This window comes from Corylus avellana, chromosome 3, assembly GCF_965113065.1.
Source record: "Corylus avellana chromosome 3, dhCorAvel1.hap1.2, whole genome shotgun sequence".
In the NCBI taxonomy this organism is placed as follows: domain Eukaryota; kingdom Viridiplantae; phylum Streptophyta; class Magnoliopsida; order Fagales; family Betulaceae; genus Corylus; species Corylus avellana.
Window position 1 is genome coordinate 5,930,840 of NC_142492.1, and position 22,878 is coordinate 5,953,717.

Sequence of the window (22,878 nt, forward strand, 5' to 3'; positions counted from 1 at the left end):
GACATAAACACTCACATGGGAAAGCGAGTTGGAGAGAGAAAGAGTGAGGTTTTTGAGGGGGGAGGGAGAGAGAATACATGCCATCTGTTGTACTCGCAGCACTGTTCGGGTTTCCCAAAGCTCTCTCTTTTACTGTTGGGTTTGGGCTATTGTGCAGGTGAGGAGGAGGCCAAAGGCAACTTCCTTTTCCCCAGTCTTCCACGATTCTCTCTCTTTTTCTCTCTGCAAAACCCATTAAGCTTCTTCAAATTAGAACCCTGATTCCTGGTTTTTTTTCCTTGATCTTGTTTGCACGTTGCTCAGGAAAATGCATTGCAAAGGTGAGCGTTTTTGTGGGTAGTTTTTAGTTTTTTAGTTTTTTTTTTTTTGTTAGTGTGTGAAATTATTGAATGTGGTTCTGGAAAGAGTGAAATGATGATTGCTGGGAGTAATTTTGGGTCTTGATATGCAAAAAAGTGGGTCTTTTCTTGGGCTTTTATGCTTTTGATTGTTGAGTAATCATTCATTCCTGGAAATGAGCTTAAAGAATTGTTGGGAAATGTTCGTGGGTTTTTTATTTTGTTCTGTTTATGTGGTTTCATGCTCTTTTGATTGAATGCATGGATGATTTATGCTATTGCTTGTAGGATAATTTATGGCTATCTCTCACTCTTTCTCGCTCTCCTTCTATTATGTAATATATTTTTATAGATTGATATTAAAAAGTTGGGATCTGTCCGATAGGTATTACGATTCTCACAGTATTGTCATGATCAATGTGCATATGATCTCTTTTGCTCGGTGAATCTCAGACCCTATTTCACCGTATTGCCTCGTTTTCTAGTCTTGGGAATTTGAATATTTTATTTCTTGTTCCATGTTCTATTTTAGGGCTTCAGTGAAGGGCTGGCTACAAGGAAAAAATTGGGCTGGCGACAAGGAAAAAATTTACTAGGGTATGCAACCTAGTAAATTTCCTTGTCATCATATATCTGCATTATTATCAATTTTAGATATGTTTTTCTGAAGGTGGAATGTAGGAATACTAGAAATGAATCAAACTTAATTTTTATTTTTTAGTGTTTTGCTTTCATGAGTTATTGTTTGCCCTTGCATGCATATGAACTGTGACGGTTATCTTAAACTTGCTGGTTACATGCCTTTATTAAACTGTATGTTTCAATATTTACTAATTAAGCTCCGTTACTCTGATAAAGCTAAGCTAAGTTACATTGCCAAAAGATAATAAGAAAAGGGACTTATGATAAACATGGGTTAAAACATATATTGGAGAATTGAACCTTTTACAGAAGGGACCTACACAGCTTTTTTTTCCCTGTTTAATTCCTGCACTAGATTGATACTTCAATCGGGATTGAGTGGTTTTATGTATGAAATGGTAAAGAGAATAAACTTTTCGTATCTTTCCATATTCGTTGGACTTTTTGAATGTCTGTACATGGTAGTCGTAGCTTACAACAATGGAAAGCGTGATAAGCTTGTCCTAAAATGTATCTGTTCCTTTTTAAACAATCTTGTTACATGAGCTATTTGAAGAGTGTATTAGGGTTTGGGGTATTTTAGTCATTGTTATATCCCTCAAAACCTATATATAATAAGATTGTGAGGTAGGCTATGTATGAGAAATGAGTAATGCAATAAGGAGAACTAGAGTCCTCCCAAATGTGATGTGGTATTTAAAATCACCAATAGATCAAAATCCAATAATGATCATCTCACATTCAATGGTGATTTTAGAAGCCAAGTCACCTTTGGGAGGACACAAGGAGCTAGTCCTCCTAATAGCATTATTCATGAGAAATAAGCCTCCTCTTTCTCTTTAATATTTTTCATGCAAAACTTACAACATGGTATTAGAGCAGAGGTCCTTAGTTCAAATCCTGATTATGTCAATTTACCATCCATTTAATTAAAATATTCCACGTAATGGGTTTCACCTATTAAAAGGGAGTTTGAGCCCACATGTGAGGGAAAGTTTTAAAATGTTGATTAAATGATTAAATTTTTTCATTCCTACAAGCTTAAGCTTTTGAGATAAGTGGTGATTTAACATTTTGAATAATGCTTTTCCTTGTTAATGCAGATTTTGTAGGAATTACTGGATGTTTTAGCCTAAGTTCAGCAAGTCAAAGGCTGGGTGATATGATTTTATACGGACTGAATGGCAGATCAATCAAGAAGATGAAGTTCATTAGTTTCTTTTGTACAATTGATTTATGAGTAGAGAAATCTGGTAACTCTTTACCACATTGATTTCCAATGTGGTAGACCTTGCCTTTTCTGATGCTAATTATATGTAGGGCAGAGGAAATAGAATGTAGATAATTGGAACTGCAATCAATTGGTAGAGATGTTACTGAGCCAAGAAATTGAGGATTTGTGTGATGATGGCTTTGAGGGATCAAATGATGAGCGCAGTATTTTCCGAGAGGTCTTGTTTGGGAATGACACTGATCACACTACTAAGACGTGTCTTGTTACTGGAGTAATTAACTTAGATTGTGAGTCTGGTAAGAATACAGATACATCACTCTGTTCTAACAGTGAAAACTCAGTTGTAACAAGTCAGTCTTCCTCTAAAAATATACATCTAGAGGACTTTTATAACATATCTGAGGATTTTAGAGAGAATTCTGCGCCAGGGTGTTCTCCGGACAGAATCTCCTCGGTAGAGAGGAATGATGAGGATGCGAGTGTCAAGCGAATGAAGTTTTCAGTTGATGAACTGCCTAATACCAGAACTGGTTCAGGAAAGATTTCCAATTCATCAGTGATTCCGAAAGAAATTGTTTCTGGCATGTTCTGTCCTGCTGGAGACTCTGTTTGTGAAACGTCGACTTTCCACTTAGTTGAATCATCAAGTCATGGTGTCACATCTAGTTCGTATATGTTGAAGCAACATGTGGAAATGGACAGACAGGGCATTGTGAGTGACCTAAATGTTCTTAAGAGTAGATTGCCAGGCTTGGATGGGAATGACGGAAAAGAAGTAGTTGTAAGTAAAGCCATCGCTTCACCCGTTTCCCAGGAGAGCTTTGCAACCAGATTATTGACTGCATGCCCATCTGTCCCTGTTTCGGAGAAGTCTGGATCTGTACATGCTGAGGAAAGACCAAAGCTATTAGAATCTCCTAAAATGGATGAATCTAATTTGTCTCCAAAGATAGACCCTATGAAGGATCCTCGCTCTCTTCTCCAGTACCATGTCATTAACTTACTCGAGGCAGCAGGATGGTGTATTGAGAGGCGTAAAAGACCTAGTAGGCGTTATATGGAGTCGGTCTATATAACACCAAAGGGAAGGCCAATTCGTGAATTCCCTAAGGTTTGGAGGTTATGCGGTGAGCTTTTATTTGAAGATAGGCATATCTTTATGCAGGAAAACAAGTGTAAGGAATGGGCTGATTTTAGTCAGTTCTATTCAGATCTTTCTGATACATTGATAAATATTGAGAAAGAAACGACCCATTTGGAAAGTGCTAGCAGATTGGTTCATCGGTGGAGGCTTTTAGATCCCTTTGTAACTGTTGTATTTATTGATAGAAAAATTGGTACATTGAGAAAGGGAGAGGTAGTTAAAGCAACTCAAAGTCTGCTGATTGATAAGAACAAGAAAAGTGATACTATTTTGGCCTTGAAAAATTGTGTTGAACACCAGTTTCCTCTGAGACAGGTGTCAGCTGAAAGTTCATTGACAGTCTTTGGAAGGAATTACCATGCATGCTGTCAACAAGTCTCAAAATATGGCGGACAAACAAATAATGGGCCAGTGGAACTTCTGACAGGTTTATCTATGTATAAGGCTGATGGTATGTGTTTGGTGCATGCTGTCAATGGGATGGGAAATCAGTGTAGTGGAATCTCTGGGAACAAAATAAACAGTCAGGATTTGACTTCCTTACCAGCTTGTGGGTCTGATAGCACATTTTCCCAGTCAGGTATTTCTCGCTACGATGTCCTTGTTACTTCCAGAAACTGTAACAATATGCTTGGAGGGTCTGGAGCTGTTTCCTCTCATCAGAATAGTAATATGAATTCACCAAGCTCTGATAAGCAGATTTCTGAACATAATGTGGGGACACTTACAGAAGTTGCGGAAGATGTGTTGTTGGAATCTTTGGAGGAGAAAGATAAATTGCCGGAAGGCCAAGTTACTGATAAAGTGAAAAGTCAGCTGCAGGGGTCATTGGTTGACCATCCAAACTGCACAACTGGTAATCTGGATTATTCTCAGGACTCACAGGCAGTTTGGCAGTCTCAACATAGTGAACAAGAGGGTGGGCAGTGCTCTGAAGCGTCGAAGTTCAAAATGGCAGATACGTTTTCTCCAGTAGATGTTATTTTGAAAAGGAAGATCCGCAGGAAGTCTAAAAAGATATCTGAAATCAAATTGAGCACATTATACCAAAGTGAAATTTTGGGTGCAACATCTACTGATAAGGCTGACTTGCCCAATAGCAAAGCACATTGCACTCACATAGAGTTGAAAGAGGTGCAGGAGTACCTCATTGCAGGTACTTCTATGAATACTAGAAATAGAGGAAGTTACAAGAACTCCTCGTCCTTAAGTTCTTGCCAGCTTCAAGTTGAGAAAAGATGCTCAAGGTCAAAGAAAAGACGATGTGCTCATAATGGTTCTAGAACTGGAAAAAAGAAATCATGTGAAATTGACGATGATGACCTCTTGGTTTCAGCCATTATAAAAAATAAGGATTGCACCCCAAGTACTGCTCGATATTCTGCGAAAATAAAAGCCTGCAAGTTAAGATCTCGGAGAAAGCTTAAAAGCCAAAAGAGTCGTTGCAGGTTGCTTCCACGAAACCTGGGTAATGGGGGGAAGCACTTTAAGGATGGAAAGTGGCATTCTGCTGGAGAAAGAACTGTGTTGTCATGGTTGATTGATGCTGGAGTCATTTCTCTGAATGATGTGATCCAGTATCGGAACCCCAAGGATGATTCTGTTGTTAAAGATGGTCTGATTACCAGGGATGGCATTATTTGTAAATGCTGCAGTAAGGTGCTTACACTATCTGAGTTCAAGATCCATGCAGGGTTCAAACTAAACCGTCCCTGCTTGAATCTTTTCATGGAGTCTGGTAAGCCCTTCACATTATGCCAGCTTCAAGCCTGGTCTGCTGAATACAAGATCAGGAAAAGCAGGACCCAGGTGGTGCAAGCTGGTGAGGATGATCAAAATGATGATTCATGCGGGCTGTGTGGTGATGGAGGCGAGTTGATATGCTGTGATAACTGTCCCTCTACTTTTCATCAGGCTTGTTTGTCCACAGAGGTTTGTCTTTTGTCAGCGTTGCATGTTCTGTGCTGGTTTGGTTTCTTCATTCTTATCTGCTTCTTATTCTTATTCTTTTTTTACTTACTAAAAGCAAAAAAAAATCTTTTCCTCTCCTTTTCCATGCATTGCTTGCATACTTGGCATGATTGGTTCTATTCGTTTAATGACTCTAAATGCCTCTGATACCTCTGATATATTGTCGGCAAGTGTGAGAGCTTCTGTCCCTGTTGGATATATTTTGGTTGACAATATCTTTTGCAAATTTCATTTGTAGTTTGTTTGCTGCAAGTAAAGGATCGTTTATGATAGATTCTGTTAAATTGTAATAGTAAAATTTTGGAGACAAATATCCCGCTTTTATTGATGATCTAGGATTTAGGGCTTCTGGAAACTATCTCGTTTGATAATGGTTTTGAAAACACTTTTGTGCAAGTTGCTCTTGATATTCCCTTCTACTACTAATGCAATGTTTATTGACTAGATCTTGAATTAGATTTGATAGCCATAGAGACTCGTGATAAGTCTTTAATGTTCTGGCATTTAATCTGCATTGCTTTCCTAGTTAAGTGACAAGTAGGAGATTGTTCCATTGATCCAGATGCTTATCTGCCACAGGAGTGCCAAATTCAGATTCATAAACTATGAAAAACTTCGGAAAGGTTGCATAATATGGATATGATAAAGTCTTAAAATGGTCAGTAAGCTAACAAAGTAATAAGCTGTTAGTATAGACACTATGCATGGTTTGCATACCCTGTAATAGATTTTATTGTTATTTTCATGCAAAGTATAAGGATCAAAGGAATCCAGTTTCATCCATAGAGAGAAAAAAAAAAGGAGTTACGTAAAGCAGGTTTTGTGAAATGTTGGAGTACAGAGGTGGTGGACAAGTGCATTAGTTGACATGCATGGGCATCTAGACATACACAGCCACATAATGAATGAATACCAACAGAAGAATCATTCAAATGTTATTGATCAGATCTGAATAGATAAGATCTTATTATGTAATCAACCAATAGATAATGGCATCAGTTCATCAAACTAGGAAATTCTACCAAGAAAGGTTTGATTTAGAAATTAGAAAAGTAAGGCATGCAAATTTATCTTAATAACTTTGTTTTTCATTCGACCAAGAAGTCCATTAATGAAAGTTGTACACTAAAGATTGGATCACTAAGGCAAGTTGTGCAGTATTGTGATATTTTATTATTATTATTGTTATCCCTTTTGCACACTTTTTGTGCATGGTTTCCATTTTTGAATTCGGTAGCTATATATCTTTTGGTTGTTTATGAAAATTGTAGTTTTGGTGGTCCATATTACTCATTTCAGCAGAAGATTGTGTGGGTGGTAGATATGTCCTTTTACAACCCTTTCCTTTTCCTTATGTGGTGTATGTGGTGTCCTATGGGTGGTAGATGATCCCTCTATGTCTTATGTGGTGTATATGGATTGAAATAAATACTAGATGTTTTGAGAACTCTACTAGGACTATAGAGTAATTGACTCATCTTTTCTTCTTTACTCTTTACTCTTGGACAGCCGCTTGGCTAGCTCCTTTAGTAATTAGTTTCTCTGATTTCCTCTTTCATTTCTCTCCCTCTTTCCTTTTCCTTTCCTCCTCCCCCCGAGTAAGGTTGTAGATCAATTTTCATTATTATCTTTAGGCAATTTTTATATTTATATGTTTCAAGCGATTAAATTCTCATGTGATGTTTCTGGGGCATTGCTGTGTATCGTGCACATACATTTTTGTGACCTGGATTTAGTACTATAGAAGCTGTTAATAGGTTTGTAGTAATAAGATTATAGGGAGAAGAGGATGCTGCTGTATTATTCAGCTTATATTTAACCTAATACAAACATCCTAATATATAGGATTAGGTAAATATCACAATGACCAAACTACCCTCAAACCCTAATTACTTACTAACCCTAAACACTCCCCCGAAAAATGGATCATATAAATCCAACTTGGAAGAAACAAGCAAACGAAAAACACATATAAAAACATATTCTAACACTCCCCCTCAAGCTGGAACAACTTGGAGTACACAATACAAAGTCCCATAGAAATAACAAGAAAATTTGCTAACACTTCAACGCCGGTTGAAAACTCGTCGGAAACTGCAACAGGCAATCGGATCTCGCTGAAAAACACCAACGCGGATAGGATCTCGCCGGAAATCAACAAGGACCGGTCGGAACCTATCGCAAAACACCAAGGCCGGTTGGATCTCGCCACAAAACACCAAGGCCGGTCGGATCTTACTGCAAAACACCTTAGGCCGGTAGAATCTCGCCGGACAACAACTGGTCGGAAGCTACCACAAAACACTAAGGCCGGTCGGATCTTAACAACTAACAACGATCACATTTTACGTGATCAACCAATGAGTCTCACCAGAACTACTACTGCTGAAAAAAACAAACATGAACCTTTGCCGGAGACAAACCAAACTTGCCGGAGACAGGCAGACCACGCTAGAAATACCAAAAACAGAAGCAAAACCAAACAGAAACCTTCGCCGGAGGCTTGTCGGAGACTCCCCGGAACTTCGCTGGAAACCACCAAAATTGACGGAAACACCCTAGAACACCACAAAGGTCGACAAAGAACTCAAAAAACATCATTAAACGCCACTAATACACCGGAAACTTGCCTGCAAACACCATAACAGCCACCGGCAACCACAAAAACCACCGTTAATGGCTAGACGTCGCCGGTAAGCACCGCAAAAACCTTCGATTAACACAAGAACTACTCAAAGGAACACCACAAAAGCACCGAAACCATCACAGAATACCAAAAACAAACAAAGTCGTCTTTTTTTTTTTTTTTTTTTCTAAGAACAACTCTAAAGTTTCATCAAGGCACTGCCCGTGTGGGCACTGTGCCCACATGGGTGGTGCTGCCACCAAAAGGAGACTCACTAACAACAGGTCGAGAAATTCAACCAAAAGAAAAAGAGCGGAAAAATTAAGACAACAAAGGGCCAAGGATTTAAACCCTCAGGCTCTGCTACCATGTCAATAGTTTGTATGAACGGTTTAGACACAAAAGATGGAGGCTATTAAACTTGTTCACTTGTAGCCTAGCACACATATTATTATATAGGGTTAGAGAAATATTACAATGACCAAACTACCCTCAAACCCTAATTACTTACTAACCCTAAAAACTTTTCTAACAAAAGCAAACATGCCCCTATTTATATTGTGATTTTTTCTTCGCGTCTTGTCAAGATATTGTTTTAGCTACCACAATCGTATTCCATTGCTCACTTTTCTTCACTACTTGAGCAATAGATGCTTTTTGACCAATAGCAACATAAACACATTTCATTTTGCCACTTGTTGATTGAGAATCGTATATGTTGCTATTGCCATTTTACCTGTCCGTTTGCCCCCAATAATTAATCAATTATTACTGACCTCATATCTGGTTTATAGAAAGATTCTGCATTGTGGTGTCGACCTCTGCTGGTGGCTCGACTGCCGTCTAGCAACTTTTAGCAGCCGCTTCGACTCCCATTTCCGGTTGATCAACCCCGCTTAGCACTTCAAATGGTCCAATTGTCGAGCTTCAACCTTAGCTGGAGCTGATCTTGGGTTCAGAATCATAGGTTATGTCTTTGGGTTAAGATAATGTTGATAAGGCCTTTTGATCACTTTCACCAAAGTTTGAAGTGGTGGAAAGATTTGTCCCGCTTAGCACTTCGAATGGTTCAATTGTCGAGCTTCAACCTCGGCTGGAGCTAGTCTTGGCTGCTGAATCATCGTTTATGTCTTTGGGGTCAAAAGATTGCCTTTCCACAACTTTCACCAATTGCTGACAAGAACCTGAGGAGACAAGTTGTTTTAAGGGCCGAGTTTTTTTTTTTTTTTTGGGGGGGTAAGCTTGTTGACCCACACTGTCATCCTTTCCCAATAGGACAATGTTCTCTAGTCGCCTTCAGCTGTGGTTTGGGTGGGGCTTGCCAGCTTGGTTACATGTCCCCCCTGACCCCTACTCTTCTTTAGTTTTAAGGGATGATTTTGGGGGTTGTGGTTTTGCTTTGTCCCAATTGGTTGTGATGGAATTGAGGTGCGATGGGGGAAGTGGAGTTGTGGAGCTATTCAAAGGGGTGGAAGCATTCCCCCTAAGCTCTTACCCCTTTGCTGTGTTGGGGAAGTCGGGCGGTTCAAGTTTGAGTGCTCAGATTGGGTGATGCAATTAGCAACTGAAATCTATCAGCTTGTGGGGATCTTGTGTGAGGGTTTTCAGGGAGATTTTTTGGCTATTCTAATAGCTATTGAAGTTGAAGAACGCCATAGGCAACATGGCTTAGCTTCTGGCTCTAAACAAGGGAACAAAGGTAGTAGGAAGTTGAGGAATCTAGAGTGTTCCATCAATTACGATTCAAAAGGTGAGGGTTCAAGCTGTGGTAAAGGAAGGAAAGGGGGTTATCCATTTTTTTTATAAAGCCTAAACTATTATTCTGGAATGTGAGTGGTTTGAATAAGGGGAATAAGTGTCTGAGGGTGAGGAACTGACTCAAAGAGTGGAAGGTTGACATTGTATGTTTCCAAGAAACAAAACTTAAAATCATGTCTCTTGGTGTTGTTCATAGTTTGTGGGGTTGCCATAATGTGGATTGGTGTTGGACTCTAGAGGGGCCTCAGGTGGTGCCTTGATTATGTGAGATAGGAGGGGGGTAGAGAAGATTGACGAGTGTGGGGGAATTCTCCTTGGCTGTCACCTCTAGAAATGTTGAAGATCATTTCGCTTGGGCCTTTGCGGGCGTCTATAGCCTAATTTCGTTAGGGACAAAGGGCTCATTTGGGATGAGTTGGTTTGTTTACTCAGCTAGTGGAACTTGCCTTGGTGCATTGGGGGTGATGTCAATGTTAGTAGATTCCTTAGTGAGAGATTGAGCGAAGCCCGTTTATGTCCAGATATGGTGGAGTTTTTTGATTTCATTTTTGATTAGGGCTTGATGGACCTTCCTTTTGTGGGCGGAACTTTTACCTGCCCAATGATCGAGAATCTCCCTCTTGGTCCAGAATTCCTGGACTCTTCGGAGTGAGAAGCCCAATTTCATGAGGGTATCATAGAGAAGGCTTTCCTAGAATTTATTTGGATAATTTTTTGATTCTCCTCGATTGTGGTGATTTTGATAGGGGTAGTAGCCCTTCAAATTTGAAAATATGTGGCTAAAGTCTAAGGGTTTTGTGGATAGGGTGAAACATTGGTGATACTCTTATCTTTTCCAAGGCACTCCTAACTTCATTTTAGCTGGCAAGTTCAAGGCTTTGAAAGTTGACCTAAATAGATGGAATGAGGAGGTGTTTGGCAAGGTAGAAAGGAAGAAGAAGGTCCTTTTGGAAGAGCTACGTGTTCTCAGTATCATTGAAGAGGGGAGGGCATTAGGTGTTGAGGAGAGTATGAAGAAGGCAGAAATTGTTAGAGAACTAGAAAGATCCACTCTTATGAAGGAGGTGAGTTGGAGGCAAAAATCTAGGATCTTGTGGATTAGGGTAGGTGATAGTTGCACGAATTTTTTTCACACAGTGGCTAACTCCAACAGAAGAAGGAATTCCATTGATTCCTTGTTGATTGATGGAACTATTTCTACCAACCGATTGGAGATCAGCAAGCACGTTGTTCAATTTTATAAAGAGTTGTTTACAGAGCAACTTTGTTGGAGGCCTGTGGTGGATAATCTTTCCTTTGATTCTATTGATGAGGTTGCAGCTAGTTGGTTGGAGAGAGATTTTGAGGAAAAATAGGTATGGGAGGTTGTGAAAGCAATGAATGGTGATAAGGTGATGAGGCCTGATGGTTACTCTATGGCGTTCATCCAAACTTGCTGGTTGGTTTTGAAAGAGGACATCATGAAGATCTTTCGTGAGTTCCATGCTAGTGGTAAGTTCGAGAGAAGCCTTAATGCTACATTCCATACCCTCATTCCAAATATTCCAGGGGCTGTAGACTCCTAGGATTTTTGCCCGATTAGTCTTGTGGGTACCATCTACAAGATTATTTCTAAGACTCTAGCGAATAGGCTTAAGATGGTGTTGGAGAAGATCATTTTTACGTCTCAAATGCATTCATCGAAGGTAGGTAGATACTTGATCCAATTCTTATTGACAATGAATGTCTTGATAGCAAGTTGAGATTTGGAAAGTCGGGGGTTATGTGTAAAATGGACTTATAAAAAGCTTATGATCATGTTAATTGAGATTTCTTGTTGTACATGTTGAGAATGTGCGGGTTTGGGGGGAAATGGTGTTCATGGATAGCTTATTGTATTTCCTCGGTGCGATTCTCTGTTTTGGTAAATTGCTTTTCCACTTGTTTTTTTAGCGGTTCTTGTGGCTTGAGGCTAGGGGATCCTTTGTCTCCTTTGTTGTTTGTCATAGTGATGGAGGCATTGGGTAGGATGATTTCAGATGTAGTGAGTGGAGGTTTGTTGTCTGGGTTCTCTGTGGGGACAAGGACTTATATCTCTCATCTTCTGTTTTTTGATGATACCTTAATTTTTCTGTGGGGCAAACTCAAATCATCTATGCATTTTATGGAGTTTATTCTTATTATTTGAAGCTGTGTTGGGTTTGAAGATGAACTTAGCCAAGTCGAAATTGGTTCTTGTGGGAATTGTGGCTGGGTTGGTTGAAAATTTTGGTTGTGGGTTGCATCTTTGCCCTTGAAGTATCTTGGTCTTCCTTCCATTGGGGGCTTCCTATAAGGCCAAGTACATATGGGACGGTGTGATTGAGAAGATAGAACATCGGTTGGCTAGTTAGGAAATGTTGTATTTGTCTAAGGTGGCAAGATTACCCTTATCAAGAGCACCCTTTCCAACTTACCTACGTACTTCATGTTCCTATTTTCTCTCGCTACAAGTGTTGCAAATCATATGAAGAAGCTCCACCATGATTTCTTATGAGGAGTTAGGTGAAAAGTTCAAATATCACTTGGTGAGATCGGCTAAGGTTTGTACATCGATCTTTGAGGTAGGGTTGGGGATTAGGAACTTGCTAAGGTTCAATCATATTCTCTTAGGTAAATGGCTTTGGCTTTATAGGCTTGAGAGAGAGGCTTAGTTGTGAGTGGTGGTGGACTCTAAATATGGAAGTGCATGGGGAGGGTGGTTTTCTAGTGAGCCCATTGGCGCGTATGAGGTGGGTTTATGGAAGAATATTAAGAGGGGTTGGGGGAAGTTTTGTAGTCATACTAGATTTGAGGTGGGAGATAACTCCAAGGTTAGATGCTAGCACAATCTTTGGTGTGGGGATAAAGCCCTTGAGGAAGCCTTTCCAATTTTATTTGGTATTTGCTTGCTTAAAGGATGCTTTTGTTGCACTCTCGTGGAATTTTTTGGAGGTGCCATCAGTGGAACGTAAAGATTTACTAGAGCAGCTTAGGAGTGGGAGGTGGAAGTCTTTGCCTCGTTCTTTAGGGTGTTTTATTTAGTGAGAGTGAGATAGGAAAAGGAGGACAAGCTTTGGTGGATCCCTTCCAAAAAGGGGTTGTTTGGTGTTAAATCCTTCTACAATATCATGGGTTGTCATGATGGTGTCCGTTTCCTTTGGAAAAGTGTTTGGCGTACTAAGGTTTTGTTGAGGGTGGCCTTTTTTGATTGGTCGGTGGCCCTAGAAAAAATCCTTACCATGGGCAATTTCCGAAAGTGGCACGTAATCGTGGTTGATTAGTGTTGTTTATGCAAAAAGAATGGGGAGACTTTGGACCGTCTTCTGCTTCATTGTGAGGTTGCTTATGCTATTTTGAATGTTTTCTTCAATTGATTTAGGTTGTCTTGGGTCATACCTAGATGAGTAGTTGATTTGTATGCTTGGTGGTGGACTTCTGATAACACTCGGAGTGCTGCTGTGTGGAATATGGTGCCTTCGTGCCTTTGTAGTGTCTATGGAGGGAAATGAATGATAGAAGTTTTGAGGACCGTGAGAAGACTTCGGAGGAGATTAAGTCTTTATTTTTCAATCATATCTTTAGACAGCTGCTTATGTTTCTCATTTGGTGATTAGTTATAATGATTTTCTTTTTCTTTTTGCCACCACTGGCTAGATGGCTTCTTTTATATACTTCCTGTGTATCTGGGGGCGCCTTGCGCATTTAATGATATTTCGATTACTTATAAAAAGAAAGATTCTACATTTTGGTTTGGCCTCTTGCTAAAACATTGTTCTTTATAATATTGATTTGTGTCTAATTATGTAATTGGTTATTGAAACATCGAACCATTTGGCAGATTTTGGTTATTATCCTGTATGTGGATGCTATTTTTCCGTCCTAAAATATATGCATCTTTCCTTATCAAAATATTATTGCCTGCTCTCGATATGGATGTAAATTTTCTTTCTTCTCAGCATCTGGACGTTCTCTCTCTCTCTCTCTCTCTCTCTCTCTTATTTTTCCTTTTGTGCGGATAACCTTGAATTCCTGTATATTTATCTTGGGAAAGAACTTGTTTTCCATCAACTTGCATATTGGAACTGTTTATTTGTGTTGCTCCAGAATGCATGATTTCTTTACATTATGCATTTGACTGCTATCAGATTATTCTCTTGCATTTGGAGAAAGGTGATGATATCTATCTATTTACTCTCGTAAAAAAGGTGTCTTAATCCTATAATTTCAGTAAATTAATAGTCATATCTATTTTCCTTACTGTTTGTCTTTTTATACAGATTTATGTTGAATGTGATTCTTTAGGAGCTCTAGATTGTTTCCATACTTTCCGTAAATGAGTGATCTTATTTTTCCTTTGTACTTCAGGAGCTCCCTGAAGGCAGCTGGTACTGTCCAAATTGCACCTGTCGGATATGTGGGGAATTGGTTAATGATAAAGAAGCTTCAAGTTCTTCTGATGCATTAAAATGTTCACAGTGCGAGCATAAATGTGAATCTCCCCACCCCAAATCTAAATTGAATCTCTTCTTGTAGCTTAAACTGTTCTAAAGTATGTGGATAGCTTGAGAATGTTTAGTATATTGGTTACTCATGGTTGAAAGAAATTTTCCTTTCTTATTTGTTGATGGGCTTTTTATTTTTATTTTTTTAAATGGAGAAAAGAAGTTACAAAGAATGTGGATGGGTTGAATTTTTTATTTGGGATAAATAACTCATGATATGATCTGTATTTGAATATTTAGTTTAACATCTTATCTTCTGTTATCACTCGTGCATATCTCTTATTAAAACCACTAGGAACTTGTTCCTCCTGATCTCAGTTTTATATGGCCTCTTTAATTGTTAGTTATTAAGGAGCCTGTGGGGTAGTTGCAGTTTTACCCTTAGTCATTCTTTACCCTTGCTGCTTTTCCTGCCAACATGGCTGCTAATTTAACTTATAAACCATATTCCTTATAGATAGATAATGAGTTGCACTGTACATTCATACACTGTTTTGTCCATGATGCTTTTCTATGGTCATAGTATTTATAGATAGAGGAGTTTCCCACTGTCACTCTGACAATGCTTTGTTCTTGATGTTTTTCCAGGCAATTTTGCTATATAAAACTGAATAACCTTTTTTTTTTTTGTTTGGAACAGATCATGAGGCATGCATGAAAGGAAAAGGTGTATATGCAGGAGCAGTATCGGATACTTGGTTTTGTGGTGAAAGCTGTCATGAGGTACTTTAGAATGTTTTGCAGACTTTCTAAATTTTGCTTTTTAGAGGATCTGTTGACCTAGCAAATGAAGGAATTATTATCTTCTCCTGTATGTTAGTATTGTTGGTGAAGGATCGACTGTGTGTTTGGAAAATTGTTTTCCTCATAGAAAGTATGTCTGGCTCATATTTTCATGTGCAATCCTCCTATTTTGTTTAGTTGAACTATCATCCATGAAATTTGGAGAAACCTTTGGTAATGTTAATTCTCATATTTACCTAGTTTTCTTTAATTATGGAGACTTGCCACATCTTGTATGCGTTTTTTTTTTCTTCTTAAAAGTAATAAAAAACTTATTAGAAAGAGAGAAAATTCATACATACAAGCAGTGTTTTAAGAATTATGTTCAAAGTGAAAATTACCAGTGAAAATTCAAATAACCAACAAAGTCTACAAACAGGGGCAGAACTAGCATTTGGAGTTTGGGGGGGTGGGGGGCAAAATTAAAAAATTTAGGGGTTTTAAAAAATTTTAAAGACTTGTGTTAAAATTTTTGGGGAAAACATGTACACATGAAGTATATAAGAAAAGTCTTTAAAATTTTCCCCAAAACATGGCCTGGAGCAAAAACCAAGCGGCCATGTAGTTCTGCTCCTGTCTACAAAGGAAAGGACGTGAACACTGCCAAAACCACTGGACTACTCATAAAATAACAGCAAAAATAATAGAAAAATGATATACTTACCAAAATTTTCTCTAAAAGTTGGTTCCCAAGTGATGTGTCACCATCTCAAGGGATGGGATAGTGACACATTTTCCAAAATAATATATCTTATGGGATGGTAACACATCATTTGGAAACCATCTTTTGAGGAGAAAATTTGGAAAATGTAACATTTTCCAAAATAATATATTTTGGCCCAAGAATAGACAGTTCAATGCCATTAAATTTGTGATTATCCATTTTGCTTCATATTGTCCACATAGGCAAAGGAGGTTGATTAAAATAAAGGGTAAATATAAATGTACTCCTTGAGTAATTGCACCATTTCAATTTACTCCTTGGGCTTCTACGTAAGATTTTAACTCCTTAAGTTTTTTGTTCTTTTCATTTCACTCATTTTGTCCAAAATTGTCTTAAATTGCTGACATGGCATTATGTAAGCAGTTTTTCCATGTCAATTAAAAAATAATTTTTATTTTGCCATGTAAGGAAGCAGCCACCCCCAGTGGAGGGGTGCGCCGGCCACCCCTCTCAATCTTGTTTTTATTATTTTAAAATTTTAATAAAATAAAAAATTATTTTTTAATTGATGTGAAAAAACTGCTTATACTGCCTCGTTAACAATTTAAGACATTTTTGGAGAGGAGTGAAATGATAAGAACGAAGAGCTTAAGGAGTTAAATGTCTGATTTAGAAACCATGTAATAAATGGAATGACGCAATTACTCATGGAGTAAATTTTATTTACCCTAAATAAAACTGGTTCTATGCCTTTCAAAGAGACCTTTCCAACTGAAGTACACCTCAATCACTTTCTGATGCGTTATCCATGGAACCACAAAAACAAAGGACCACAACTCTCTAGTGGTTGATCAATGAATTAATAGGCGACCAACTGTCTCACAACTATATTTTTTTGATAATTGATTGTGATATTATTAAAAGTGTAAGGTGCTCCCATGTACACATGAAGTATACAGGAGAAGTCACCTAGTTATGAATGGCAAAAATGACAAGAAAATCATGATGACTAATTGTCAAAGGAGAAACGTAAGTAGCTATCCAAAGATAAAAAAGTGTTGAAAAATAAAGACTTTAATCTCACTGCCATATTAAAACATGCAATACCAGTCTACCAAGATAATATTGCTTTTAATTAGTTTATCCAAACTTTCCAAGGTGGCTGTCCAAACAAAATGTTAATATTCTAACACTCCCCCTCATGCGTGGTCTCAAATTATCCCTTCTTAAATGAAGTTCAATACGTGAAATATTTGATTGAAAATGAGAGGTGGACTATTCTAATAATTCTAACATTTCCCTCATGTCTGGACTTAAACTCTCCCTTAATAAGTGAGACCCAACATGTGAAATATTTAATTGAAAATGAAAGGTAAATTGTGGTGTCAAAGTTTGAATTTAGGACCTTTGACTCTGATACCATGTTAAATCATTAGTTTCAAAAATTTAAACTGATAGAAAAATATAAATTTAATCATTTAATTAGTATCCTAACAAAGAACTTGGTATGTGCAGGTTTACTCTGGTCTTCAGTCTCGTGTTGGACTTGCCAATCATGTTGCTAATGGTTTTTCGTGGATGCTTCTTAGATGCATTCATGATGACCAAAAGGTTCATTCTGCCCAACGTTTTGCATTGAAGGCAGAATGCAATTCAAAATTAGCTGTTGCTATTGCTATCATGGAGGAATGCTTTGTGTCCATGGTGGATCCAAGAACAGGCATAGACATGATACCCCAAGTTTTGTACAATTGGGGGTGAGTCACTTTTGAATTCTCCTTATTTTCAATCATTTGGCTCTTCATGTTATTCTTATGTTGCTCCCTTCCCTAGTTTCCTCTTCTTTCTGCTGGATCCTTATGGACTCTGCTTAGTAATACACTAATTTTGTAATGTTTGCCAAAATCTCTATGAATGTCATGCTCCATTCGATGTATTTTTGTTATATATTTTATTGATGTCAGCTATTCGGTTTATTAATTCCATTCTTAATCCTGGTTGGTCTTGAACTACCCCTTTAATAGAATATTTTACAATTTGCTTCAATTGAGATGACTATATTATTGTAAGTTGAGTAATGCTACTCTTTACACCAATTTCACACCGGCTAATGTGGCGTGTTTTAAGTGGTATGATGTCAGCCATTTAAAAAAAATAAAAAGGAAAGCCACTTAAAACATGCCACGTTAGTCGGTGTGAAATGTGTGTCAAGGGAAACACCTCCTTATCTAGAAATGCTATGTATCTCAACAAATCCAAGAAACTTGACAAAGAGGAAGAAAGATATCCTTGCTATCTAGTAGATGTTGCCTTCACTCTATAAAAACAAAAATCAACACGAAAACAGATGCTAATCTGGCTGTTCTCTTACTGGTAGTACTAGCATGCCAACTGGTTGGCATCTAAAAAACTTGTTCTTTGGCTAATTACATTCTGATTAGCATCTTGAATTCTGACTCTAGCCAATTACGTTCTAATTTGTTCCGTACAAGGGGTTTTCGTCTCGGATCAATATCCCCAAGTCATTAATGTTGTAGCTATATGTTGTTTCCCAACTCAATTTTGATTTGGTTTTATGTTTTTTCTTATGTGGGGATTCAATATTGTGAAGCTTATGAAGATCATCATAGTGGGAAGTGTTGAGATAACATGGTAAACACTCAACAAATTGTTGACGTGAAAACTTTTGAGTCCTAATATTTCATGGGGTTTCGCTCACCTCATATTTTATTACTTTTTTGTGCACTTGCTAAGGTTAAATTCTTCCGTTCAGAGTAATACCCAATTGTTATTACATTGTTAATTTTTTGTTGAGGATGACCCTAGATAGCTAACTTGTTTGCTTGTTGGTGCCTAGTGGGACTGGTGGTCACACTTAGAGTGATACTGTGTGGAAGGTGGTGCCTTCTTGCCTCTTGTAGTGTCTTTGAAGATAAAGAAATGACAAGTTCTGAGGACCGTGGGAGGATGTTGGCAGAGCTTGAGTCCTTTTTCTTTTTTACTCTTTATGCTTGGACGGTTGCGTTTGTAGCTCACTGAGAGTTTAGCTTTTATAATTTTCTCATTCTTTTTCTCCTAGCTAGGTGTTTCTCTTGTATACTTTTGTGTACCTGAGTAGCACATTTCTATTTTCATGATATTTCGATTATATATCCCAAAAAAAAAATAATAATCTTCATTGATGTAAACTATGTTGCTTTATCCTCCAATTTTAGGATTGAGATTCATGGTCTCTCTTTTCGGTAGAATCCAATCTTCTTTTGGGTGAACTTATTTGTTGTCTTCTTTTGGGTGGGCTTATTTGTTGTCTTCTTTTTTGAAATAGAGGACCCTTTTTTCTATACAAAGTCACCTCTAATCATTTTGATAAGCTTTTCCTTTTTTAAGATCAATAATAGCTTTTTAGTTCACCTTAATAAGCCAACCCTTTTTAAGGACTCGCCCCCTTAAAGTCTCCCTTACTAGAGTTCTTCATTTGTAGACTGGCCAAGCAATGTCTCAGTTTCCTTAGGCTGCTATCATTTGAATTGTTTGACTTCCAGTTTCTGTTTGGACTGGGAACAGTGCCCTTTGTATCTGGTATATGACATGGGAGCATTACTTGGCATCGTCTTCGATATACAATTGTAGTGGAATATTGGACATAGACACGGCTGTCAACATCGTGAATGTAACCAAGACTTGGGGTTTGATGCACATGTCTTCTGTATGGCATAGGGGATAGAAATGCTTAGGCTGCCTTACGAAAAAGCATATATAAATGTGTGACATGACATGTTGAAGATAGGAGTGACATTAATAATTATGGATGGTGTTGTGGATATTGATATGAGATGTATTTATATTTATGTGTCCTAGTACACTGGTGTTGGTACTATTATGAGTTAAGATTTAATACTTCTATGTTTCAGGATTTATTGAAATCTGGGGTTAGAGAATGTGCTTTTGTATTTATTAATGTTTTTTTAATTGGATGCATTGTTTTTCTCCATGATCTTCAGGTCAGATTTTGCACGTCTAAATTTTTATGGTTTTTACTCAGTGGTCTTGGAGAAAGATGACGTGCTGATTTCTATTGCATCCATCAGGTAGTATGAATATATATGACCTTGTAAGTACATTTTTCTTAACAATATGTTGAAGAATTGTTATTAGTCTTAGTTGTCCCTTTGATATTCATGATATCAGGTGTGGACGCAAATGATGTTACTAAAATTTCATTCTGCAGGTTGCATCACTAATTATTATAGTTATGGGTACCGTGTATTGTATGTATTTGGATTAAAAATTTACTACATGATGACTTTCTATATTCTCCAACATTGATGTCAAGAGAAGATCCTGAGGAATATGTAAATAGTGTGTGCTATTACTACTATTGGATTAATTTAGCTGGTATCAGTTTTATAGTCTTAACATTTGGATACACATTTTATAGCTACTACTTTATTTTAGTATATCAGATACATATGCGAAATTTGTAGTTCATAATGTTTTAATGCAGCCGACATATTTCATTTGCTTCTTTTTTTTCTTTTTTTTTTTCCCTCAATAATATACTATTCACAGCTAGTGTCCACTGAAAGAACTTTTTGAATTAGTTCTTTTCCTGATAAAATGATATTTTAGATTTTCTCAGTTTGGCATGACGTATAGATAGATGAAATGCTTGAATTCTTCCCCCATATTCTTTCAGCTTTCCTTTATTTCTTTAATTAGCTAGTCTTTATTGTGATTTTTCAACTTTTGAGATTTTAGTTTTTCGGAGAGTCCGTGTTTGCTTCCAGTTTACTTTTAAAGTGTTCCCCATGTAATTTCTTTTTCTGGAACTCTTATCTGTTTACAGGGTGCATGGCACTACAGTTGCAGAGATGCCTCTTATTGCTACTTGCAGTCAATACCGCCGCCAGGGAATGTGTCGATGCCTTATGATTGCTATTGAAGAGGTAAAAGTTTGCTGTCAACTCTGCAAATTTGGCCAGTTTTTGTAGTAATTGGATTTTACCTATTGCCAAGAATTGCTTAGGATGGGGTTTGTTTATCTTTTGTTTGGATAGAATGATTCTAGTATTTATTTGAAGTATGGGTCCTTTTTTCATACATTTTTATTTGGACACAGTTTCTTCATACCAGACTATAATATTGCCTTGTGTCCCTTGAGCATATAAGAAGTTCATACTTTTTAAATAGCATTAATAGAGTCGGAAGAAATCCAATTTAAAAAGCATGGCCTTCTCAAGAGCCATGGGATACATGGCAATTTTATATACTGGATTGGAAGAAATTCCTCCAACCAATTTGGGGGAAATTTTTCTACACAAGTTGAGAATTTTCAGTTCTAAACCCATGTATAGCACATAGATCAGAGCATCAATTTACAATTCGTTATTCCCACAAATTTCTTCATATCAAGATTTTCTAATTGCTTCATTGTTTGTCATATTCTTTCTCCATGGCTTGGTGGCTCTAGATGCTAATGTCTTTCAAGGTGGAAAAGCTTGTGATAGCTGCCATTCCAAATTTAGTGGAGACATGGACAGAGGGTTTTGGCTTCAAACCTTTGGAAGACAACGAAAAGAAAAGTCTGAATAAGATCAACTTGATGGTTTTTCCTGGAACAGTTTTGCTCAAAAAACCCTTGTATGAAATTCAAAAGGCAGATAGACATTCTGGTGAGTGTTATCTCGTCTCTTTATATGACTCCATTTTCATGCTGGCTTTTAAATTTTCTCAGAGCTTAATTCAATTCTTGGATGATAAAGAACCAGGTGATAAATCACCCTCAAAAGCAGATGAATCAACTAAAATGGAAGAGTCCCTGCAGAAATCTGGTGGAAACTCCTGCAGCAAGAAAGTCAGTGCTAAATCGATAATTGAACCTGTTGAAGGCAAGAATTTGCAAGAATTTGAAACTGAAAGTGAACTGGCAGACATTGATGGTGATATGGGACAAGTAGATGCATCCTCAATTGGAGGAGAAGAATCTACTTTCCATTCCGGAGGAGAGCTCAAGATCGAGTCTGTACAGCAAGATGGATACTTTTTTGCTAACCAAGTCGTTACGGAAACGGAGATTGGACGTGCGGAAGGCAACGATCTGCAGGAGTTATTAAAAGGTGGTGCAGAAATGGAAACCAGACTTGTGGATGCAAATTTGCAGGAATCTGAAGATGGAGCTAAAACGGAAATCATTCAATCTAATGGAAACTGTTGCACAAATGAAGTTGATGCTCAATTGGATATCAAGCATACAGAAGGCAAGGAAATGGAAGTAGGTGAAAGCCAAGTAAATACTCTGCAGGACCAATTTTCAGAACTGTCCTGTGTGGAGTCGGTTCCAACATTAGGGGATAGCCAGCCTAAAATAGTTGTTGCTGGTAATGAATTCTATGGTTTGTATGATGAAAGACAACTTTCTTTGGACGAACAGCCCCAGAAAGCCTGTGAGTTGAATGAAAAGTAGAAATTTATTATGTGTAGAAAAATTGCCTGATGATCAGAAAACAAACGTTTAAGTGGATAGCATGGCCTTATAAAAGCCGGCTGCAAATCTGGAGAAGTAACAAAAACGAAAGATTTAAAACACCCAAGATAGGACAAGAATAAGGTCAGTGGAGTGGGAGGGAGCAAAATGGGACTTGTATGTGTATGTGTTAGTATTGTGTTTCACATTAAGAAAAAGTAAAAAAGTGAGTAGTTAATATCCTTAAGCAAGTAGTTAAAACACCCATGTACTTACCTGTCATGAGGTGTCCTATAAAAAGCTTGTTCGCAGGTACTCGAGAGTTGCTTACCGACTCAAACAGAGGAATCTCCTTTCTTCGGGTTTTTGTCCTCGGATAATGCCTACCAGACTTCTCGACAGTGACAACAGGGGAGGTAAGGGAAACATTTAATGCTTTATCCGTCTTATCGAAGAAATGGCAAATGCATTAAATGCGGTAATATCTTGAATCCTGTTAGTGTGACAACTCTCTTTTACCATCGGAGTAATGTTAAAAGGATGACTATTGTTTCACTTTTGTCCCTCCAAAAGCGACATAACTTTTATAATTACCATTGAATCAAACGTCAATAGTAATTTATTCAAAATCTAATAATTATTTTAAAAGCTATATTTACTTTTTAAAAAAGTTAAAATAATAAGAGAACAAAAGTCATATTTCTAGAATTATTTTTACCGCTGTGAGAAGAAGGGAGGGATATAGTGCGGCGT

General features: G+C 37.7%; 1 protein-coding gene across 2 annotated transcripts; it reads left to right on the top strand.

The window, feature by feature from the left end:
• Positions 1 to 43: 43 nt before the first annotated feature.
• Positions 44 to 22,135, top strand: ROS4 (Acyl-CoA N-acyltransferase with RING/FYVE/PHD-type zinc finger protein). Of its 2 annotated transcripts, none has more exons than XM_088514830.1 (9): positions 44 to 320; positions 2,084 to 5,290; positions 14,079 to 14,202; positions 14,856 to 14,938; positions 17,178 to 17,419; positions 19,664 to 19,750; positions 20,509 to 20,608; positions 21,133 to 21,334; positions 21,425 to 22,135. In XM_088514830.1, the coding sequence occupies exons 2-9, from the start codon at positions 2,351 to 2,353 to the stop codon at positions 22,123 to 22,125; spliced, it is 4,479 nt and encodes a 1,492-aa protein (XP_088370956.1). In that variant the 5' UTR covers positions 44 to 320; positions 2,084 to 2,350; the 3' UTR covers positions 22,126 to 22,135. The 2 variants fall into 2 exon arrangements, with proteins under 2 accessions (XP_088370956.1, XP_059442364.2); XM_059586381.2 differs by having other exon boundaries at positions 2,093 to 5,290.
• Positions 22,136 to 22,878: the final 743 nt, after the last annotated feature.

What these genes read in the sequence shown, in the direction of transcription:
- ROS4 (XM_088514830.1), top strand. Translation starts at nt 2,351, where the DNA reads ATGTTACTGAGCCAAGAAATTGAGGATTTGTGTGATGATGGCTTTGAG. An exon ending in CAAGTTTTGTACAATTGGGG is followed by an intron (nt 17,420 to 19,663) that starts GTGAGTCACTTT and finishes CATGATCTTCAG; the next exon opens with GTCAGATTTTGCACGTCTAA. An exon ending in ATTTCTATTGCATCCATCAG is followed by an intron (nt 19,751 to 20,508) that starts GTAGTATGAATA and finishes ATCTGTTTACAG; the next exon opens with GGTGCATGGCACTACAGTTG.